The sequence below is a fragment of the Ylistrum balloti genome, unplaced genomic scaffold (genome assembly GCF_031769215.1).
Source record: "Ylistrum balloti isolate Yb309-2 unplaced genomic scaffold, AGI_CSIRO_Ybal_v1 Utg370460, whole genome shotgun sequence".
Lineage (NCBI taxonomy): Eukaryota > Metazoa > Mollusca > Bivalvia > Pectinida > Pectinidae > Ylistrum > Ylistrum balloti.
Window position 1 is genome coordinate 376,936 of NW_026782304.1, and position 20,635 is coordinate 397,570.

Sequence of the window (20,635 nt, forward strand, 5' to 3'; positions counted from 1 at the left end):
ATGAAATTATAGCAATGGCGGCGTCTATGCGATGAAGTGTGATTACCGTTAGAACTTACAGATGCTTTTTCATTGAAATTGAAACGAAACCTATACCAGAAGTGGTTGAAAGCCATTCATGGTTCAACTATCTAGCCTTCTGAAGCCGTGCGATCGGAATTGATCGCTTTCGTCCAGGTAAAAATTAGACTATCATTCATGTTTACCCGGCAAGAGGTTTCCATCATGCACTAGCTGTGCATAATAGATTTTGTAGGCATACCATTGAATCATCCGTTTTGATATGTCAAGAGCATGACTATAATTATGAAATTGACAACTGCATGATTGAATTCTCTGGTTTCTGAGTTTCTTTATTTGTTCAATTTTTATTATTAATATGTGTTAGAAAGTTCATAGAATTATAATATGAAAACCGTGACATAGAAAAATGAATCTACCCTGTGGGATGTCACGATCGTATTAGTGAATCCGTAAAAAACATACATTTTCTTCACATCGATCTACTAGGTATATGGGATATCTTGCATGGAAAATATGATTGCATGCATTTCCATACTAACACACAACGCTGGTTAAGACATTTTCCCTTTTCAGAAATGCAACAATTCTCTTGTGTCACTAGATAAATATTCAAAATATCATGTTTTACGAGATACATTCTGTCAGTCCACTTCAGTTGACCAGCCACTATGAAACATGCGCAAAAGATGTCAGGTGATCGAGGCTTTCTACTCATTAAGTAGCTATAGCCGTTTCAATATTGCCATGTGACCTGTCTTTTGTACTGCTGTGAAAATTACAAACAATATAGGTATTATTCATTGGTTCATTAAAATCTTTAATCTAGGTATATATTGTACTTATATTTTAAGCTGTCCCTAAATGAAGAGCATTTTGTTTCCCTGCTCTTAATTATATCCTGTAAAGTTTTCTTATCACTTACACCTTCTCTATTCAGTGCATCTAATGGTTGTATAGAAACATCTTAAAAGTTGTAGTTTCTTTTAAATTTGGTGCGACTCTACCAAGTTTTTTACCCAGTCGCGACAGCCATGCTGCATGCTTGCATTCGGCAATGGTACAAGTAAATCAGCATGTCAAATCAAGTTCACTCAATAGTCTCCCCAGGGCTATCCTGTTTTAGCAAATGCACAGAGGTACAGATGAAAATATATATATAACATCTTTTCACTCTTCCTTATTGCAAGTTCTTACCTTTTGCATCTTTTGAACAAATTAATTAAGTCAAAGAGGGGGGGGGAGGAGATTGTGACTCCTGATGTAATTAATTTGAAAAAGAGCTGATGTTCGCAGCAGAGCAAATTACTCATAACTGCCACTATCTCAATTCTCTCTTGACCAAAAATACTTACTCCTCCGGTAATTACATTATTTACGGCAAACAAATAATTTCACTGTTATTTTTTTTTTTTGATTTACAGATAGAACAGCAAATTAAAACAATGGATGTAGGGGACGAAGCAACATTAGCAAACAAAGAAGAGGATGACGATGGACAATCGGATCAACAAGATAACAATGTTGAAGAATTCAGTGATCAGGAAAACGGTGGTTCATCTGTAGAAGGAGAACGTTTTAGTGATTGTGAAGATCCTGTCTCATCCACATTAGATCATCAGGATGGAGACCAAGTGAAAGAAAGCGACTTAGCAAGTAGATTTGATGAAAAATTTGATCAATTGTCTGAGAACAAGGAGGAGGGTTCTGAAGACAGTAAGGGACAGGAAACTAAAGAATCTGACCATGATGATGAAAGTCAGGAAAATGATGCAGAAGATGGTGAGAGCCAGGAAGAAGTGTTAGAGGAAGGAAATGCAGATGTTTCAGAAGAAAGGAATGCAGATGATGTATCAAGTCAGGAAGATTTTCATGAAGATGATGAATCTATTGAGGATGACACGAAAAAAAATGGCAAGGAATTCAATGAAATTTGGAATCAGAATGATATGCATGGAGACATTGTAGCAGATATTCAAAGTCAGGAAGATGAAGATAAGGAAATAGACGAGGAAAGTCAAGATCTAGTAGAGAGCTCTGGGGAAGTAAACATCATCACAGGTGACAAGGAGATTGGAGAAATAGATGAAGATGATGAAGATTTCAGTGTAGGTGATGTAAAAGAGCTTGATGGTGATGACGATGATGTTAGCCAAGAAGAAATGCAAGTTCTTGACAAGGAATCTTTTGAAGAGTTATGGAAAAAGGAGGCAGATTCTGGTGGACAGTTGGAAGAGGAGGCTAGTGTAGCTTTACCAGGGGATAAAAGTAATGTTATACAGGAGAATAGTGATAATTTACCCGATTCTACAACATTTGATACAAATCCGACTGGAGATTCAGAGTATAATACAAATTCAGTGACAAATAATTACCCAACTGATGATTATAATGATATTAAAGAAGTACAACCAGATAAAGGAGACAGTGTTAATGACAATGAGGAAATTAGTGACACTGAAGGAGATTCTATAGGTTCCTCATTGTATGATGAAAATGAAGGTAAAGACACTAAGGACTTTGATGAGGAAAGTGCTGGCTCACGAGAACAATTTAATGATACTAGCTTTGTCTGTAGTGATAATGTTGATAATGAGGATACCCCAGTGATGGACGAGGGGGAAATGGACACTGGTGAAGTTTATAGCAATGAAAATGCCACTGACAGTGACATAGTAAATAATGAACATATAAAGGATGTATCTCGAGAATCTGATGTAGGACAAGAAAATGACATGAGTTCCGAGGGAGAAATTGGTGATGATGAAGATGAACTTAAAGATGGAGATGAAAATGCTAGTTCTGATGGAGAAATTAATGATGAAGGTGATAGGAATGATGAAAAAATGAACATTTATGAAAATGAAAAAGATGAAGAAAGTAGATCTGTTCCAATAAGTGAAGATGAAAGAGATAGTGTGAATGATGTGGAAGAAACTGTTGAGGGTGAAACAGAGTCTTATGGGAAGTCGATTGACAGTTCAGTTGATCAAAGAATTTCTCAGAGCACTACTGGTCAGTTTAGTGTAGAACAAGGGGATAGTGACAAGGATGAGGAATGGAACACTCTTGACTTGGAAAAGGAGACACCAAGTCACATCAGCGAAGATACAAACAGGCTAGAAATGCAGAAAGACAGAGCAGAGAAGAATGTAGAACCAGAGGACATCGATTCTCCAGAGGAAACAGAGGATATAGACTCACCAGAGAGTGACATGGACGAGGAAGAAGGAGAGGTTGAAGCCGATAATCCAGCTTCACCAGTAACGGAAGATGAACAGAAGGAGGAAGTCAATAAACAAGAGGAAAATGAGAACATCTACAACGATGTGTCTGATGAGGAGGAGTCCTACAGCGATGATGAAGAGGAGGCTGTTCCAGTCAGGAATATGGTGGACACTAGAGTGGTCAGCCGGAAAGAGGAGACGCAAACTGAACGCCCAAAGTTCACAGATTTGAGGGAGAAAATCCGAGAAGGACAGCTTAAGTTGCAGTCTAGTCTTCCAGAAGATCATGTTGAATTGGACTATGATGAAGATGGTATGGATGACGTTCCCAAATCGACAGATGACACCAACAAGGACAAAATGGATGATAGAGGCAATGAGGAAGATGATAAAAGGGAAGATGTGAGTCGTTTCTTTTTCCTGTCTGTTTCTGAGCAAAGCAATTTTCACTTCTCAAATGAAAATACATCATCATTTTCAGTATATGTGGATATTTAGACCACCACTTCAGTGAAGCATGTTGTATCAGCTTTTTATGCCCCCAAAGGGAGAGCATGTTGTTGCCACTTCAACCGTCCATCTGATTGTTTGTCTGTCTGTCCATCATAATTTTGTGCAGAGCAAAATATAAAAACTACAAGAAATATCAACATAAATCTTCATAGGTAGATAGATCTAAACAAGAAGAAGGGCAGTACACAAGAACCATAACTCTCTTTTGCATAATTTAGGAGTTATTGCCTTTTGTTATTTTTCATACTTAAAATTTGTCCCATTCTGAAGCATAGCCCAGTCCTTGTCTTTCGTCTGAGCTTGTTACAATTCATAGACAGTTCCAAAATTGCTTCATTTCATTATTCTTAATACATGCATATATAGGCTACATTTGATCGAAGACAGACTGTGTTTTGTTTGCATCATGAACATCTTCATAATATTATTTTAAGTGCAAAATGTTTGCAGATTAATTTATTTCTGAACATATATTCACATTTCATGGTTTAATGTCTTTCATGGTCGTATTATTGTAAAATTCTTTCATTTTGTTGCTTGCTACTTTTGTTTTAGGGAGAAGCTTTGTCTGACCGGGATGATGGTGAGGTGGATGATGTGAGTATAAAGACAAGCATGACAGATTCATATTCTTTTGGTCATAATTTCAATGTTGTTGGAACTTTTTTCCCAATGGTCCAGTTTTTCGCTGTTCCTAGCATAGCTACAAGTAGAAAAGATGTAGGTATTTTTACCAAAAATTATGAAACAGGTATGGATTTTTTACTCATGTTGTTTTCAAGGTGTCCATTTTTGGCAATATTAAAAATAGTCTTAAGATTTATTTGAATGAGTATTTATTTATTTTTCAACTGTAACTTTGTGTTACGTTTACCCTATTTCCTGAACTTTAAGTCATGTAAAGATGAAGAAATTTGTCCTTTATGTGTATGTGTGCTGCATATCTTTTCATAGTTACTTACAGAAAAATGTTGACATAGATTTATTAATTTAAAAAGGTTTTGAACTGTTACTGATCACAGCACTATACTCATCATTTAACATGATAGTAGTTTCTATATAATTATCTGTTATTGTGTTACATTTCACAAGGATGAGGATTGTGAAGAAGGGGAGATAAAAGAACCAGGAGCAAGGAAACCTTTTGTCAAACCAATATGTCGTTTTTACACACGCGGCCAGTGTACTTGGGGAAACAACTGCAGGTTTCTACACCCAGGTGTCAATGATAAAGGTGAGAGATTCTAATTCTATCTGGGTCTGTTATGTGGAGTTGTTAGATTACACAAGAACACACGAGTGAATAATTTTTTTTTTGTTTTCACTCAGAGCAGAAAAGTTTTTGACATAATCAGCCAGCAAACTGACATTTGTCAAAAGTAATTACACTACTCAACTTCCAAACATGTAACACTTCGCTTTCACATTCGATCATTTCTCATTTTCGATCATGTTCTAGTTTTTTAAAATACATTTTGTTTTATATTTCATTGTTAATATGGAGACATGAAAAACATTTAATTTGCTTTCATGTATCAGTCTATCACTACAAATTCTCATGCAAGTGTTAATTATTGTAGATAGAATCTGTTATGTTTGTTCAAGATGTTATATAAAATATATCTTTGGTTTATGGTTTAACAGGAAATTACAGACTCATAGAGAGACCTGGATTTGATAGTCCTACAAAAAAGGGTTTTGGAAAAGGCCCATGGAACCAAGGGGAGGTAATCAATTGTTTCTTGCACATGACAGCAAAGCCCTGACCACAATTTCACAAAGATTCTGTACTTTATATTTTTTTTCTTAACTGGAGCAATTGTTAAGTTTTTCACCAATGTCTAATGCTTGAATATCAAAAATTTATCATGGTGATCAATTTTTATGCTACTCAAAGTTTTTCGTGGGGAGCATGTTCATGTAATTGCAACATTGTCCGTCTTTAAATATTGCCCTTGCTAAAATGTTTGTGCCAAGAGCATAATTTTGCTTTCATTTAAACTATAATAGTGAAAGTGTTTACATTTGTCATATTAAGAGAATGTGCATTGTTCCATGATCAGGGCCTGTAAACTCATATTGACAGAATTATTGCCTTTTAGTTATGATTTTGTACCCAGAACATAATGAAACTTAGTGTTTATATTGGTCAGTTTGACATAATGTGCAGTACACCTAAGTCAGGGCATCAACCCGTTAATTACAAAGTGTTTGTCCTTTGTTAAAATCTCAAGTCAGGAGCAGAACTTTAGATTGCTTGCATTTTAGCTAAGATGATGAAACTTGGTGGAAACAGTAGTCATACAAAGATCATGTGCAGTATATTTAATTCAAGGCCTGAACACCTTTAATTACTGAGATATTGCACATTATTTGGATTTTTGGATCCAGACCATAACTTTGCATGCATTTAAACTAGTGTAATGAAACTTGTTGTATACATTGATTATACTAACACGATGTTTGGTGTACCAAAGTCGAGACCTGCAACCCATTATTTATATAGTTATTGTCCTTCGTTAAAATTTTGTGTCATGAGCACAACATTGCCCTCTTTTAAATTTTTTTCTTTTTCCTAATATCCCCCAACCCCCCACCCAGCCTATCTTTTGCTGTAAAGCTTTAACTATGAACAAATTCAGATTTTAAAGTTTTCTTTCAGGGATCTTTTGATGAATTACCTCCTCCTCCTATGGCTCCACAACCTGAGTCAGCATGGGAACGAGGTCTGAGACATGCAAAGGAGGTGAGCAGTCCTTAGTCTTTGAATGATAAATTGTAATTAATGAAATTGGTATTACAAGGATATATACGAAGTGCTGTCCCAATATATGCAGAAACATGTACCTGTTTTCTATCATTAGCCGTTGTATGCTTGATTGTTTGTAGGGTGTATCATCCTGTAAACAACCTAGGTCATTTTGCGGCATGAGTGTCATTGTAATATCTAGTCTCTACTCCTATAAACAACATTCGAGAAGCCAATTACATGTCATCCTGAGCAGTAAAGATAAAATTTCGCCCACTGGTGAAGAGAAATATTGCACTATTTTTCATTCACACTGGCACAGGCCACTGTTAAATGACGAAGAAAATCACAAAGTAGAATAAATGGTATTAAATAGTAGAGCTGTAAATTGATGTGAGATTAAAAGTCCTTTTCCAGCCAAAGTGTTGCATATATCAGCATATGGTGGAAACAAAAGTAATAAGACATTGATGAGTGACAGAAGTATATTGAATTCATAATTCATTTTCAGATGGTAAAGAAAGCTAGTCAACGGAAGGAAACAGATGCCAACTTTGAAGACAAAAAGATGAATTTATCAATTGAGGAAGATAGGGAATTCAACAAAGAAAATGACAGACTGAAGTTTGATAAGGGGCCAAAAGATCCCTACTACGATCAAGTGTAAGTGTATTTATGAAATTGTGAGTCATCCATTTATCCGTAATTTAATCAGTTTCCATGGACCTCTGATGATTAACACACTACAATATCGGCTCTGATGGCTTGCAGCAGACTGCACCTATGATATATTTAGGATGTGTGATACATGGCTTGTTTTTGTATGACAGGTATGATGACGAGTATTACGACAAACCTTATCAGAATCAACGTCAGCACCATAACTGGCAGTCTGGTCAGTATGAGAACTTTGAGGTACGCTGGACACGAGAACCAGATTGGATACAACCTGCCATGCCCCAGCAACATCATCATCGGCCCCCTTCAGACCCCTATGTGAGTATAGTCTCCTGGTTGAACCCCAATGTGAGCATAATCTCCTGTCCAGACCCCAATGCGAGTTGTTTAACAGTTTCTTCCTTCTAGAACCCTTTGTAAAGGAAGACAAATGATTTGTCTGTTTCATTAAAAACTTGATAAAAATTCTCCTTTTTAGTCCTCCATCAACACGTACATTACCTGTACTTGCTAACTGTATGGAATCTCATCCCAGTGTTTTACTTTGCTGGACCAGTTGAACTGGGCACTGATGTGTTTATGGGTTCTAGTTCATTGTAGTTTCCAGAATCTGTTCCAGACTGTTGTCTCGATATTTAATTAATTTCATTTCGTATAAAGGTTCTACTTCATTACAGGTACGAGAACGAGAGAAGTATTCACCGAGGAACCTATCTCCACCTCCACAACACCACATAGAAAGGTCAGTGTTTCATTTTGTGTAATTATGGTACAATTCATTATTCATCAATACTCACTTTCAAAATAAGAGGAGGTGGTCAACACATAACTTCTTATCAAAATTGGGGCAGGGGCTTAGCACTGGAGATGAAAGTGGAATTACTGGTAATTCTTCAAGACAACAATATATATGGTTGGGCTTATTACCAGTCTTTTTGGAAGGAAATAGTGTGATTTTGCTGAGTGGGTTTATTGCTAGGGAATTTGAAGATAAATATCGTGATTTTACTGAACAATTGTATATATGATTTGGCTTATTACAAGTCTGATTGACAGATAAATATTGTAACTTTGCTGAACAACTGTATATATGGGTAGGCTTATTACAAGTCTAATTGAAAGGTAAATATTGTAACTTTGCTGAACAACTGTATATATGGGTGGGCTTATTACAAGGCTAATTGGAATAGAAATATTGTAACTTTGCTGAACAACTGTATATATGGGTAGGCTTATTACAAGTCTGATTGACAGATAAATATTGTAACTTTGCTGAACAACTGTATATATGGGTGGGCTTATTACAAGTCTGATTGACAGATAAATATTGTAACTTTGCTGAACAACTGTATATATGGGTAGGCTTATTACAAGTCTAATTGAAAGGTAAATATTGTAACTTTGCTGAACAACTGTATATATGGGTGGGCTTATTACAAGGCTAATTGGAATAGAAATATTGTAACTTTGCTGAACAACTGTATATATGGGTAGGCTTATTACAAGTCTGATTGACAGATAAATATTGTAACTTTGCTGAACAACTGTATATATGGGTGGGCTTATTACAAGTCTGATTGACAGATAAATATTGTAACTTTGCTGAACAACTGTATATATGGGTAGGCTTATTACAAGTCTAATTGAAAGGTAAATATTGTAACTTTGCTGAACAACTGTATATATGGGTGGGCTTATTACAAGGCTAATTGGAATAAACTGTATATATGGGTGGGCTTATTACAAGGCTAATTGGAATAGAAATATTGTAACTTTGCTGAACAACAATATAAATGGATGGGCTTATTACAACGCATGAGCTTATTGCTAGATGAAAGAAGTGTACACTCTTTCCAATATATAATCATATTATTATATGGTAATAGGATTTGTGATTTATAAAATTCTTATAACACAACCCGTAGAAGATTTCAGTGTCATATTTCAGTGACAGCACATTTTCCTTTGTCAAACAAATTACCAGTGTAAAGCTTACTAGCACTGATGTATGTAGTGTACGAGATATGAAGTCTTAGCATAACTAATAGAAGGTTTAAGTGTGACGTTTCGATGACTAGACAGTCACCTTCATCAGACAAATGATCAGTGTGAAGCATACTAGCACTGATGTACCTTGTGTACAAGATGACATTGTGGTCAGTTAACTATACATACAATCACTCAACCCATTTAAATGGACAGATTAAAGAAGTGAGTGAAAAGATTTTTGTCTGAACACCTATGATACTGTCACATAAGGTGAAGTACTGTCGGTCTGCACTAGTGAGACAGATTAGTGATACATACATTTGTGTAAGTAGTGATAATTCAGTCCTGCTTGAAACAAAAATTTCATTTGGTTCATGATAAAATGCTATGATCACTTAACATAATCATGCCTTATAAGTATTTCATTGGTACAGGTTTGAACGTCACCGCGATAATCGTAGACGAGAGTGGGAAGATGAACGACCTGAACCACCAATTCACCAGCACCAACATCATCAGCCCCGACCCCGGCCTGCTGACTCATGGCATGATCCCTGGCGAAGGTGATTATAGAAAAATTATTTATCTACTTGTTTATTGTTTACTCCAATTCAAAATGTGATGACCTGGAGTAAACAAATTTGTGAATAATTAATTGTATTGATTGGAAATATATTAATGTGAAAATTGAATTGGAGTTAAATAGCAAGACAAAGACTCTTTAATATCCCTTAAGAACCATGTCTGTTGATTAGCATTCTTTTATTACTGTCAACAGAGAAACATTCACCCAGTCATTTTCACCTTTGTATAAATATGTTTATCTTAAGCCAGCATTATTTACATTAACACACAAATTCCGACTTTCTTACGAACTGGAATCAACCTAGTTTTTCCACTTGTTGGTAAAATTTGCAAAATAGGCAAAAGTTAACTTGTGGCAAAAATTCTCTGTGTAAACCATATATTTGGATGTTTGTTTTATAGTAGTTACAGTAGATGTTCTTAATATCTAAATATGTAGATATTTGTAGTGATTGTATCCAATTATCGTATTACAGGTCAAAGTCACCAAAGAGGAAACCGAGAACATCCCGAAGTCATTCCCGAGGACGACGGAGAGCTCGTCGTTCCCATAGCTATTCTTCTTCTTTCTCATCAAGGTAACAAGTCTTTCATTACTAGCTGTAGGAGACCTTTGGTTCATCAAAGGATATATAGTGTTAATTGTGTCCTGGTTCATCATTCCTATTGGCAGGGTTTTATAGTGTGAATTGTGTCCTGGTTCATCATTTTCATTGGTTGGGGGTATATAGTTTTAACTGTGTCCTGATTCATCCTTTTGGATTAGGTATAGTGTAGACTTGATTATGGGTGACAATTTTTCAAGTTCATTTCTATAATTGAAATTATGGTAGAATTCTGTTCAAAGGTTCAAAGAAACTTATGGACTAGTTTTGTTTCCATGTTCAAAGATTGATTTAACCATTGCTCTTTATACTTGTTTCAATTGATCCTCTCATCCTCCTCTGTCACCTTTAAGATTGTGACAAGATATCCTGTGCTCTAATGCTACTCACAACAGGATAGTGTCATCAATATATGTAGCGTAATCATGTTGCGAAACTGATAACATCATCAGTTTTGATGCAGATACATGGGACACTATTGATGGTGCTATGAATAGGTTTCACAACTTACAATTTGTTGCCGGTTTTTCAATTGTTTGAGAGAAATACTTCATCTGTCTGTTCCATGATCAGGAATATTTCAACCCTTATGTTGTTGTCCTTTGTTTATTTAAAAATAAAAAAAATGATAAAAGAAATGCCATACTTTTTACATGTGCAGTACTTTTATCATAAATAAATAAATAAATAAAGTCTGCAGTCCCTATACTGTTCACAAAAGGGAATGTTTTCCTCCACAATATGCACATGTACTGACATCATTTAAATGTTAGTGGTTTTAATTTAGTATTAACCTCTTTCAACAAGGCAAAATCAGATTTTTTCCCCCCAAACATAATTTTTACTATTTTTCAGAAATGTTTGGTAAATGAAAAACAACCTAGGCATATTTAGGAGTTTAGAGGAATTAATGGGTAAACTGGTTTGTTTCCTTTTCAGTACAGAGAATTTACAGGGAAAATGTAACTTTTAGTTTGTTCTATTTCTTTCTTGCAGCTCATTTTCAGGTTCATCACGTTCAAGGTCAAGATCTTCATCTTATAGTTCATACAGTAGTCACTCATCAGCAAGTCGGTCCTCCTCCCCAGGATCCAGGTATGTCTTACAACACTGTAATACAGTATGATATTCATATATAGTTCATACAGTAGTCACTCATCAGCAAGTCGGTCCTCCTCCCCAGGATCCAGGTATGTCTTACAACACTGTAATACAGTATGATATTCATATATAGTTCATACAGGAGTCACTCATCAGCAAGTCGGTCCTCCTCCCCAGGATCCAGGTATGTCTTACAACACTGTAATACAGTATGATATTCATATATAGTTCATACAGGAGTCACTCATCAGCAAGTCGGTCCTCCTCCCCAGGATCCAGGTATGTCTTACACACACAGTATGATATTCATATATAATACAGTCACTCATATGATATTACAGTATGATATTCATATATAGTTCATACAGGAGTCACTCATCAGCAAGTCAGTCCTCCTCCCCAGGATCCAGGTATGTCTTACACCACTGTAATACAGTATGATATTCATCTTATAGTTCATACAGTAGTCACTCATCAGCAAGTCGGTCCTCCTCCCCAGGATCCAGGTATGTCTTACACCACTGTAATACAGTATGATATTCATCTTATAGTTCATACAGTAGTCACTCATCAGCAAGTCGGTCCTCCTCCCCAGGATCCAGGTATGTCTTACACCACTGTAATACAGTATGATATTCATATATAGTTCATACAGGAGTCACTCATCAGCAAGTCGGTCCTCCTCCCCAGGATCCAGGTATGTCTTACACCACTGTAATACAGTATGATATTCATATATAGTTCATACAGGAGTCACTCATCAGCAAGTCGGTCCTCCTCTCCAGGATCCAGGTATGTCTTACAACACTGTAATACAGTAAAATATTCATCTTATAGTTCATACAGGAGTCACTCATCAGCAAGTCGGTCCTCCTCCCCAGGATCCAGGTATGTCTTACAACACTGTAATACAGTATGATATTCATATATAGTTCATACAGGAGTCACTCATCAGCAAGTCAGTCCTCCTCCCCAGGATCCAGGTATGTCTTACAACACTGTAATACAGTATGATATTCATATATAGTTCATACAGGAGTCACTCATCAGCAAGTCGGTCCTCCTCCCCAGGATCCAGGTATGTCTTACAACACTGTAATACAGTATGATATTCATATATAGTTCATACAGGAGTCACTCATCAGCAAGTCAGTCCTCCTCCCCAGGATCCAGGTATGTCTTACAACACTGTAATACAGTATGATATTCATCTTATAGTTCATACAGGAGTCACTCATCAGCAAGTCGGTCCTCCTCCCCAGGATCCAGGTATGTCTTACAACACTGTAATACAGTATGATATTCATCTTATAGTTCATACAGGAGTCACTCATCAGCAAGTCGGTCCTCCTCCCCAGGATCCTACAACCTTCCTATCTTACAGTGCAGTTGTTCATTGGAAAATTATAACTTAATTGTGTTTTCTGCTCCAGGTTGAAATGATTAAATTGTATTTTTTTCTTCAGATCATCAAAGTCAAAGTCACCTGGTAAAGGTCCATTAAAACGACCCCAGGGGGGTCCTCGGCCCCAAGGGGGTCCTCCGGGTGACAGGAAAGTAGGCGGTCCTGGAGACAGAGCCAAGTAAGAATCTGTTGTTATTTCCCTGCCATTGATTGGGGGCATATAGTGTTGCCATGTTTGTCCCATCGGTTAGGGAATTAAAGAATATTTGCATGTACAGTAAAACATGGATAGGTCAAGGTTGATGGGACCAAATGAAATATTTGACTTATCTAATGGTTCGACTTAGCTCTGTTTCTATGAGCGGAGACATTTTGCATCAAAGATTGACTCTATTTTCATCAGTTTTACATGTATATTAGTATTTGTATTTAAAATCTGAAACAAATGTGTCAATGGAAAACTAGTGTTTTCATCAATCTGTATTGGTGCAGTAGTTATTGCTTGTTTTTTTCCTTTGGTTTCCGGAAGCCTTATGCATAAAAAATGTAAGCAAAACACTGTAGATTTATGGTAAACAGACTACAGTGTATTTTTGTTTGGTTGCCTAATTCTGAATAAATTCTAACTTTCATCTGTGCATGTGTGTAAACACAGGGGTTAAAGTTTGATAAAAAATTACAAAAGGGCTTGTTAACACAGATATGGCTGATCGATCACATACTTAGTCATTTGGACAGAAGCCAGGAAATTTTTATCTGATGCCTGAATGACACAAATAAGGAAATTTTGGTAGAATGTAAAAGGGATGGACCTCTAAATATATTCGACACAAATGCAATATTTAACTCAACAGTATTGGAATCATACATGTTTAATTTACCAAGTCAAAGAACAGAAAAAATTGGGACCAAACAAAACATTTGACTTATCTGATGTATTTGATTCAACATGAGTTTTACTGTATGTTGAACAATCTAGATCAAGATCAATTTTTGCTAATAGTTTGGTTTCCACACCATAGCTTTAGAATGTCACAATAAAATTTTTAAAATTATGTATTGCATGAATTTTGGAGAAAGCCAAAATTTGAACCATAGATGATTTTCTGTGTTTTTTTAGCTCACCTTGCATGAAGGGCTTAATAACTATTCACACACCCCAGCATTTGTCTTCTGTCTGTCTGTCCATCAATTTTTCCACAAATCTTTACTAGTCATAATCGACAAAGAGGATTTGGACTAAATTTTGTCAGAAGCATCCGTGGGGAAACGGGACAAATTTTATATTAACACTGGGTCACAACCCAAGGGATTGAGTTCAAAAGGGGAAATTGAACCAATTCTTTAAAATTCTTCTTCTGTTGAAATGATGTGATTTTATCAAAATTTGAGCAGAAGCATTTTTGTGTGAAGAGAACTTAGTTTTGTATAAACAGTGCATCTAACTTCCTTGGGGCACAGAGGTGAGGCCTAATAGGGGAAATAGATACAAATGTTTTAAAACTTCTTTAAAATCATACTTTTCCCGTCAGAATGATTGGATTTTTCCCAAAATATGGTCTGAAGCAAGTTTTAGTGAAAGGGAATCAATTTTGTCTAAACAATGGGTCTTGGCACCCTGGTGCTGAAGGGGCAGGGCTCAATGGTGGAAATAGTGTAAATGCTTTGAAATCTGACTCCTCCTGTGGGACAGAGATTTCAGCAAATTGTTTAAAATTCTACCTCACCAGTTGGAATAAATGGATATTTCCCAAATTTGGTTTAAAGTAGTCCTGGATGAAGGGGAAGAAGTTCTGTGTAAATGGTGCATCTCGGTCCCTGGTAAGAAGGGATGGGTCCAATTGGACAAATGCCAGTTTTTATGAATAGTGAATCTGACCTCTGACCACAAGGGTGAGATGCAATAAGGAAATTATATCAGAAATTGTTTGTCATATATATATATATCTATTAATGGCTGAATAGCTGAATAAGCCTGGTGAGCAATGCAGGTCTTCGTGGCCTCTTGGTATTTATGAATTCATTGCAACATAGGTGTAGTTAAGTTAGACTTCTACTGTAAAAATCACATAGTTTTGTGAGGATTAAATTTCATAGTTTATCAGTAAGTTGATATTTTGTTGGTTGCATGGTATTCATGAAGTCAACTAGCTCTAATATTTATATCAGTTTCTTCCTGTTTATTGTTTTGTAAATGTATAAATTCATATCTTTCTGTTTATCATTTCAAATGTGTATAAATTTATGTCTGACAGCTGTTTATCATGGATAAATTTCTGTCTTACTGTTGTTTATCGTGTTGTAAAGGTATTAGTTCATGTCTTATTGTCTATCATTTCATAGACTTGAATAATTTTTTGTCTCACTACTTATCATTTTGTAGACATACAGATTTGTGTCTTGATAAAATCTCCAAAGAATTAATGGGTTTGCTGTTCAAGAAATATGTTAAATACTGTTTAAATTTCAAAAGAATTTCAAGTCTGTGTTGGATTTTAAAATATTGTATATCATTTACTTTCTGTACAGTGACCAGCCACGTAGTGCTGTGGCTGTAAAGGGCAAACCTCACACGAGTCCAGACAAACGAAGACATGGTATGTACCAGGGACCCGGGTCTGCTCCAGGTCCAGGGGGGCCCCCCAAGCAACGAGGTGCCCCTGGCAGTGCCCCTCCAAGACACATGCCTGCCGCTTCCCATCCTGGCAGGGCTCCACAACGGGGACCACCCCCCTCCCAGCGAGGGGGTCCACGACGCCCTATGCAAAAGTAAGTGTGAGGCAAAGTCTGGTTCCACCAAGTAGATACAAAATTTATTAAGTAAATAAGTTTTTATCAAGTTGATCAACAACACCAAAAGTTTTCATCGAAGAGAGTGTGAACTAAACTCTGAGTTGCTATCAGAGAATACATTGATCTATTTTGAAAAATTTTCAAAATAGGATTAAAATCATTTTGATTTGTTTTTCTTTTATTTGTAGACCACCACCTCGACGCCATGGTAGTGCCAGCTCCAGTGGCAGCAGTTTGTCACGATCACGGAGCCGATCATCCTCATCTTCAAGATCGTCAAGTAACAGCAGCATGTCTTCGTTCAGCAGTCACACTTCAAGTAGCTCCAGTGGCAGTGCCGACTCGGAGCACCTGTACCGTGGTGTGGGTGAGAGTCCATCTCCACTCAAACAACGCAAGCCTGCAGGTAAAAAATTAACTGTTAAGACCTTCCTTCTCGTTTGTGTGAAGTTTTCCCATCATTTTTTTTTTCCAGCTGCTAGAGTGTTATTTTTAGATCATCTCATTTTACTTGATATATGAGGATAAGAAGTGTAAAAGTCAATTTTCTTGAATTTTGATGACCAAATATAATGGAGTGAAATGTTTCTATCAATTTTGCATGAATACACATTTAGATGGTTCATATTTCAATAAGGTTTACAGGGAACAAAATTGACATGTCTGCTTCATCAATGATATCATTTTCATGTACGCTTCCCTTTTCAGTTTAACGTTCATACCAGAAATGTAATTAGGAGTGAATGTGCCACATCATTTTAGCCTGTATTTATAAGTATGTTTGGGTAATCAATAGAAATATATCAGTTATACAATGGAACCCACTTAATGGCACATCTGTTAATATCATTTTCCAGTTAATATCATGTTTTCTTGAAACACAAATTTTTTTCCCCTATATATTCCAACATAATCCAACATCTGAAAATGTAACTTATTTTCATGTGGACAATGCTTTATATCACTATATTTTGACAACTATCACAAAAAAAAAACCAGGTAAATCACAGTTAAGTGAGGACAGGAACTGTGGATTCATGCCTGAAAGGCCATGCGTCATACCTTGATGTGTTTTGTAAACATCGTCACTGCCTAACTGGCGAACTTGTACTGAATATTATGTACAGTTGTTTCAATCAATAATTGAAATCAATCAGTTTTGAGATATTGTTATTTATTTTTTGAATTAATTACATAACCAGTCAGTGATTATGATCAGTCATTTGGAAATGCTACTTGGAACAACAGTACCCAATATGATTTAGATAAGTGTTACTTGGAAATACTGTGACAGTATATACTGCTCATATTGTAAATAGTGAGACATTTGTTTATTTTCTCTGTCATACAAAACTTTCGATTTTCACCCGATAACTTGGCACCGAAAGTCATCCAATTGTATATTTTCCAGATTTAAAATCAAACTTAATTTAACTTCATATTTTCGTCTTTATCACAAAAGGATGAAAATGAAAATGAGATGAAAGTTTCAGTGCTAAATAGAGGATTTTACACACGGGTCAATGTTATTTGGAATTCGTAAACAACTTCAGTAGTTTGGTACGTCATAAGCCTTTGGGCGACTGTCAGATCAAATGATATTACATCGGCATGAGCGTTAAATTCTATTTATCATATACCCTGTATTTTTGAAAAATAAACATAAACCTTGAATTATTTTGATGTTGACAGTATATTTTTCACTACTTAGACAATCATGAAATGCCATCAAGACATAATTTATTTATGACATCACAATAATGTTAATACACATGTCATACAATATTTATGGCATGGTCATATGACATGATACAACAGCCCAGTTATGTAATAAGATGTCTTTTTACCTGATTCAAAAATTATATAAGGAGATAAGGTACAAGTGCATTTTATAATTTCTGACATATTCTGTAAGGCTAGACTAAGTAGGAATGTATTTTCTGAAATGATTCTGTCCTAATTTGGTGTGAGACATGCTTGGTAAAAGGGAATCAACTTTGTATGAAGAGTGGGTTCAGGCCCATTGGGATCAGAGGAGTGTGGCCAAAGAGTGAACATAAAGCCAATTCTTTAAAATCTTGTTGAGAACTTACTTATTTTTAAACAGCTGCATCTAACCCCACTTTTGAAGGAGGGTCAAGTCTGTTACGGGAAAATAGATACAACTTTCTGAAATACCTCTCCTGTAGTAAAATAAGTCAATTTCAGCAAAGTAAGCCAGGTGAGCTATATAGGCCATATCATCCTCTTGTTTTTAATGCAAGCTGATTTCAATATCATTAATTCAGCTCCGAAACCAAAGAAAAGAGGTCCCCCTCCTGCGCTCAGGGATAAAGCATTGCCCTCTGCTGCAATGAAGGGGGATCCAAGAGGAGGAAAAACTGCTAGTCGCCAAGACAACAAAGTGGACAGCTCTAACAGACAGACTGTGTCTGCTCAAAACAAACCCAAGGATCCCCTCAAGCTTACAGGACAGAAACCAAACATTAAACTGACCCTTCTCAACAAGGTAACATATCAGCAAACCAGCATATGTTTGAAATTTTTCTTACTAGCTTTTCTCCAAAAGCAGAAGTTTTGAAAATATATTTGATTTTTAGGTTAATCAGTAAAGAAATTCTGTAGACCTCTCCCTTTTTAATTGCTGAATATGATATATTGACTCATTCTGAATAAAATCCTTTCTATGTAAGTACCTCAAATTAGAATCGCTTTCATGATTTGATGTACAGGCTCCTTCAGACAAAGGACAGACGAGCAAGAAACGTCCAGCTGATCAACCACCAGTAGCTCCCCCGTCCAAGAGAATGGCTCATGGGCTAGTTGCACCTCTGAAGGCGCCAGGTCAGTTTCTGTCAAGGAAATCATATTTATGAAAAGATGAAATATGCACAGTCAAACCTGTCTTAAAAGCTACCTTCATACAAATGGTCACCTGCCTATAAAGGTCACTTTTTGGGTTTTCTATCTGATGCAATGAATTATAATTGAATCTTTATATAAATCAACCTGTGTATAAAACCACTTTTCTTTGTTCTCATGAGTCGCCTTTACAGACAGATTTAACACCAATTTTCATGTTGAAAAACCATCCATTTTTGTGAGGCTCAAATTTCAGGCACTTTATTTCGAAAAATAAGTCTTCGCAGGTCAGCTTAATAAATTTCAATTACTTCTTGGATACAAAGTCATGAATTCATACATATGTAATCTAGAACAAAATTCCTGGTGGAAATATGACATAGGTAAAATAAGGCATTCTGGTTTTGACACTCAGTGGTGAAATGATCCAGTTTCTCAGACTTTCTGTATTGAATCACTAGATACCCTGTTTGTTCAGTGATTTTACACTCTGTCAGCTTTTTAGGGTGTAATCAGTAATACCAAACAAGTTAGTACCATGATGACCAGATGCTGATACAGAGAGATCTCTTTTTTCAGAGAAAGTCATCAAGAAGCCTGATAAGGTTGTACGACCTACACCTGTAGTGAAACCTAAACCTGCAGCAGCAGCTCCCGTAAAGGCGCCAGCACGTACCCCTATCTCACCTACCAAGGCTCCGACTAAACCCAGTCTGGCAGCAGCTGCTGCCGCAGCATCGGCCCTCAGTCAGAAGGAAAAGAAGAGCACTTCTTCACGCCGAGAGGAACTGCTCAAACAGCTCAAAGCTGTTGAAGATGCGATTGCTCGCAAACGGTCGAAAATGTCATGATGACCACTTTTTAGTACATATTTATGTCATTAATCCGTCAGCCTTACACAGCTTAGAGGACATCATGAGTGAGAACATCGTAATTGTAGTTCTTTCAAAAATTATGACGGCGACTCAACATGTCAAAGTGAAATACGATGTCAATATCCAGACATGCAGCCTTTGTTTAAAAACAGCCATCTGGGGAGAGGAATATGATGTCATATCTGGTCACCCAGGCATTATAAAAAATAGTGGTCTTGTTAGAGAGATATAGTGTCATATCAGGACACCAAGCTAAAAATAAGATCTAGTTGCAGGTGTTCTGATGAAGATGGACATCTTGTAAGAGTGTCATTTCGAGATAATTGAAGGTATATAAAGTCATTCTCGTTTGTTAGAGTGATATTGTGTCTTATCAGGATGCTTCAAACCCTTCCAGAGGTGACAAAAGGATGTGGTTAAGATTAATACAGCAAAAACTTTTGTTCAAATGATTTTAAACTTGGTATTTTGCCCTTTGTGATATTTTCCTTATAGGCCTTTGATTGTTAAACCACAGAATTGGAAACAACAGGGGAAATACACAATCATTTCAGTTATGGGCGATCAAGTGGGCATTTGGCCTAGATTTGGTCAGTATCATTTCAAATTCATTGGTCCATCCCATAAGAGTAATGACTAAGTATATAGGATATAGAAAGTCCCATGGAAGACTGGATACTTGGAGTCATGTTGTCTGTGACTGTGGCACTGACCAGAACCTTGGTGTGTGCCTCTACAGGTGTGTATGTATAGAGAGATGCAGATCTTAGGTTTTATTTTGTAATAAATCATGTGGAAAGTATACTTAAAATCTTTTCTAATCATCTGTAAATAAAAACATGATATTTTCTACTTATAAATATGTACAAATTAAGTTCAGATTTTATGATTGTGACCCTGTTAAAGCTCATGTGAGTGAAGAGTTACAGAATAGCAGAGCTAAAACAGGTGTGAAATATGGAACGTGTGTGTGATTTGTGTTCATGTATGCAAGAATATGTTTGAATGAACTGATGATTGAAATAAATTAAAACTGAGGTTGATTGTTGTTTCATTGTTTTGCATCTGAAAACATTCTTATTTCGTTGCTGTTTACTGTAATGGATGTTTATTCAAGACATTCAATTTTTGTCTCACCTATGATAAAAAGTCAAACTTTTTCAGTTGATATCTGGAATTTCCTCTCTAGAAAATACCAAATTCACAAAGTGTGCTGATACTCCACAATAATG

General features: G+C 36.2%; 1 protein-coding gene across 1 annotated transcript; it reads left to right on the top strand.

The window, feature by feature from the left end:
• The first annotated feature begins 54 nt into the window (after positions 1-54).
• Positions 55-20,446, top strand: LOC132555198 (zinc finger CCCH domain-containing protein 18-like). Its single transcript, XM_060219551.1, has 21 exons — positions 55-177; positions 1,446-3,650; positions 4,317-4,358; positions 4,854-4,995; positions 5,406-5,488; positions 6,424-6,507; positions 7,022-7,173; positions 7,341-7,506; positions 7,866-7,930; positions 9,612-9,740; positions 10,239-10,340; positions 11,364-11,462; positions 11,924-11,974; positions 12,306-12,356; positions 12,675-12,737; positions 12,935-13,051; positions 15,403-15,642; positions 15,855-16,072; positions 17,955-18,175; positions 18,399-18,510; positions 19,108-20,446. The coding sequence occupies exons 2-21, from the start codon at positions 1,467-1,469 to the stop codon at positions 19,377-19,379; spliced, it is 4,593 nt and encodes a 1,530-aa protein (XP_060075534.1). The 5' UTR covers positions 55-177; positions 1,446-1,466; the 3' UTR covers positions 19,380-20,446.
• The last annotated feature ends 189 nt before the right edge of the window (positions 20,447-20,635 follow it).

What these genes read in the sequence shown, in the direction of transcription:
- LOC132555198 (XM_060219551.1), top strand. Translation starts at nt 1,467, where the DNA reads ATGGATGTAGGGGACGAAGCAACATTAGCAAACAAAGAAGAGGATGAC. An exon ending in ATGATGGTGAGGTGGATGAT is followed by an intron (nt 4,359 to 4,853) that starts GTGAGTATAAAG and finishes ACATTTCACAAG; the next exon opens with GATGAGGATTGTGAAGAAGG. An exon ending in GGTCCTGGAGACAGAGCCAA is followed by an intron (nt 13,052 to 15,402) that starts GTAAGAATCTGT and finishes CTTTCTGTACAG; the next exon opens with TGACCAGCCACGTAGTGCTG.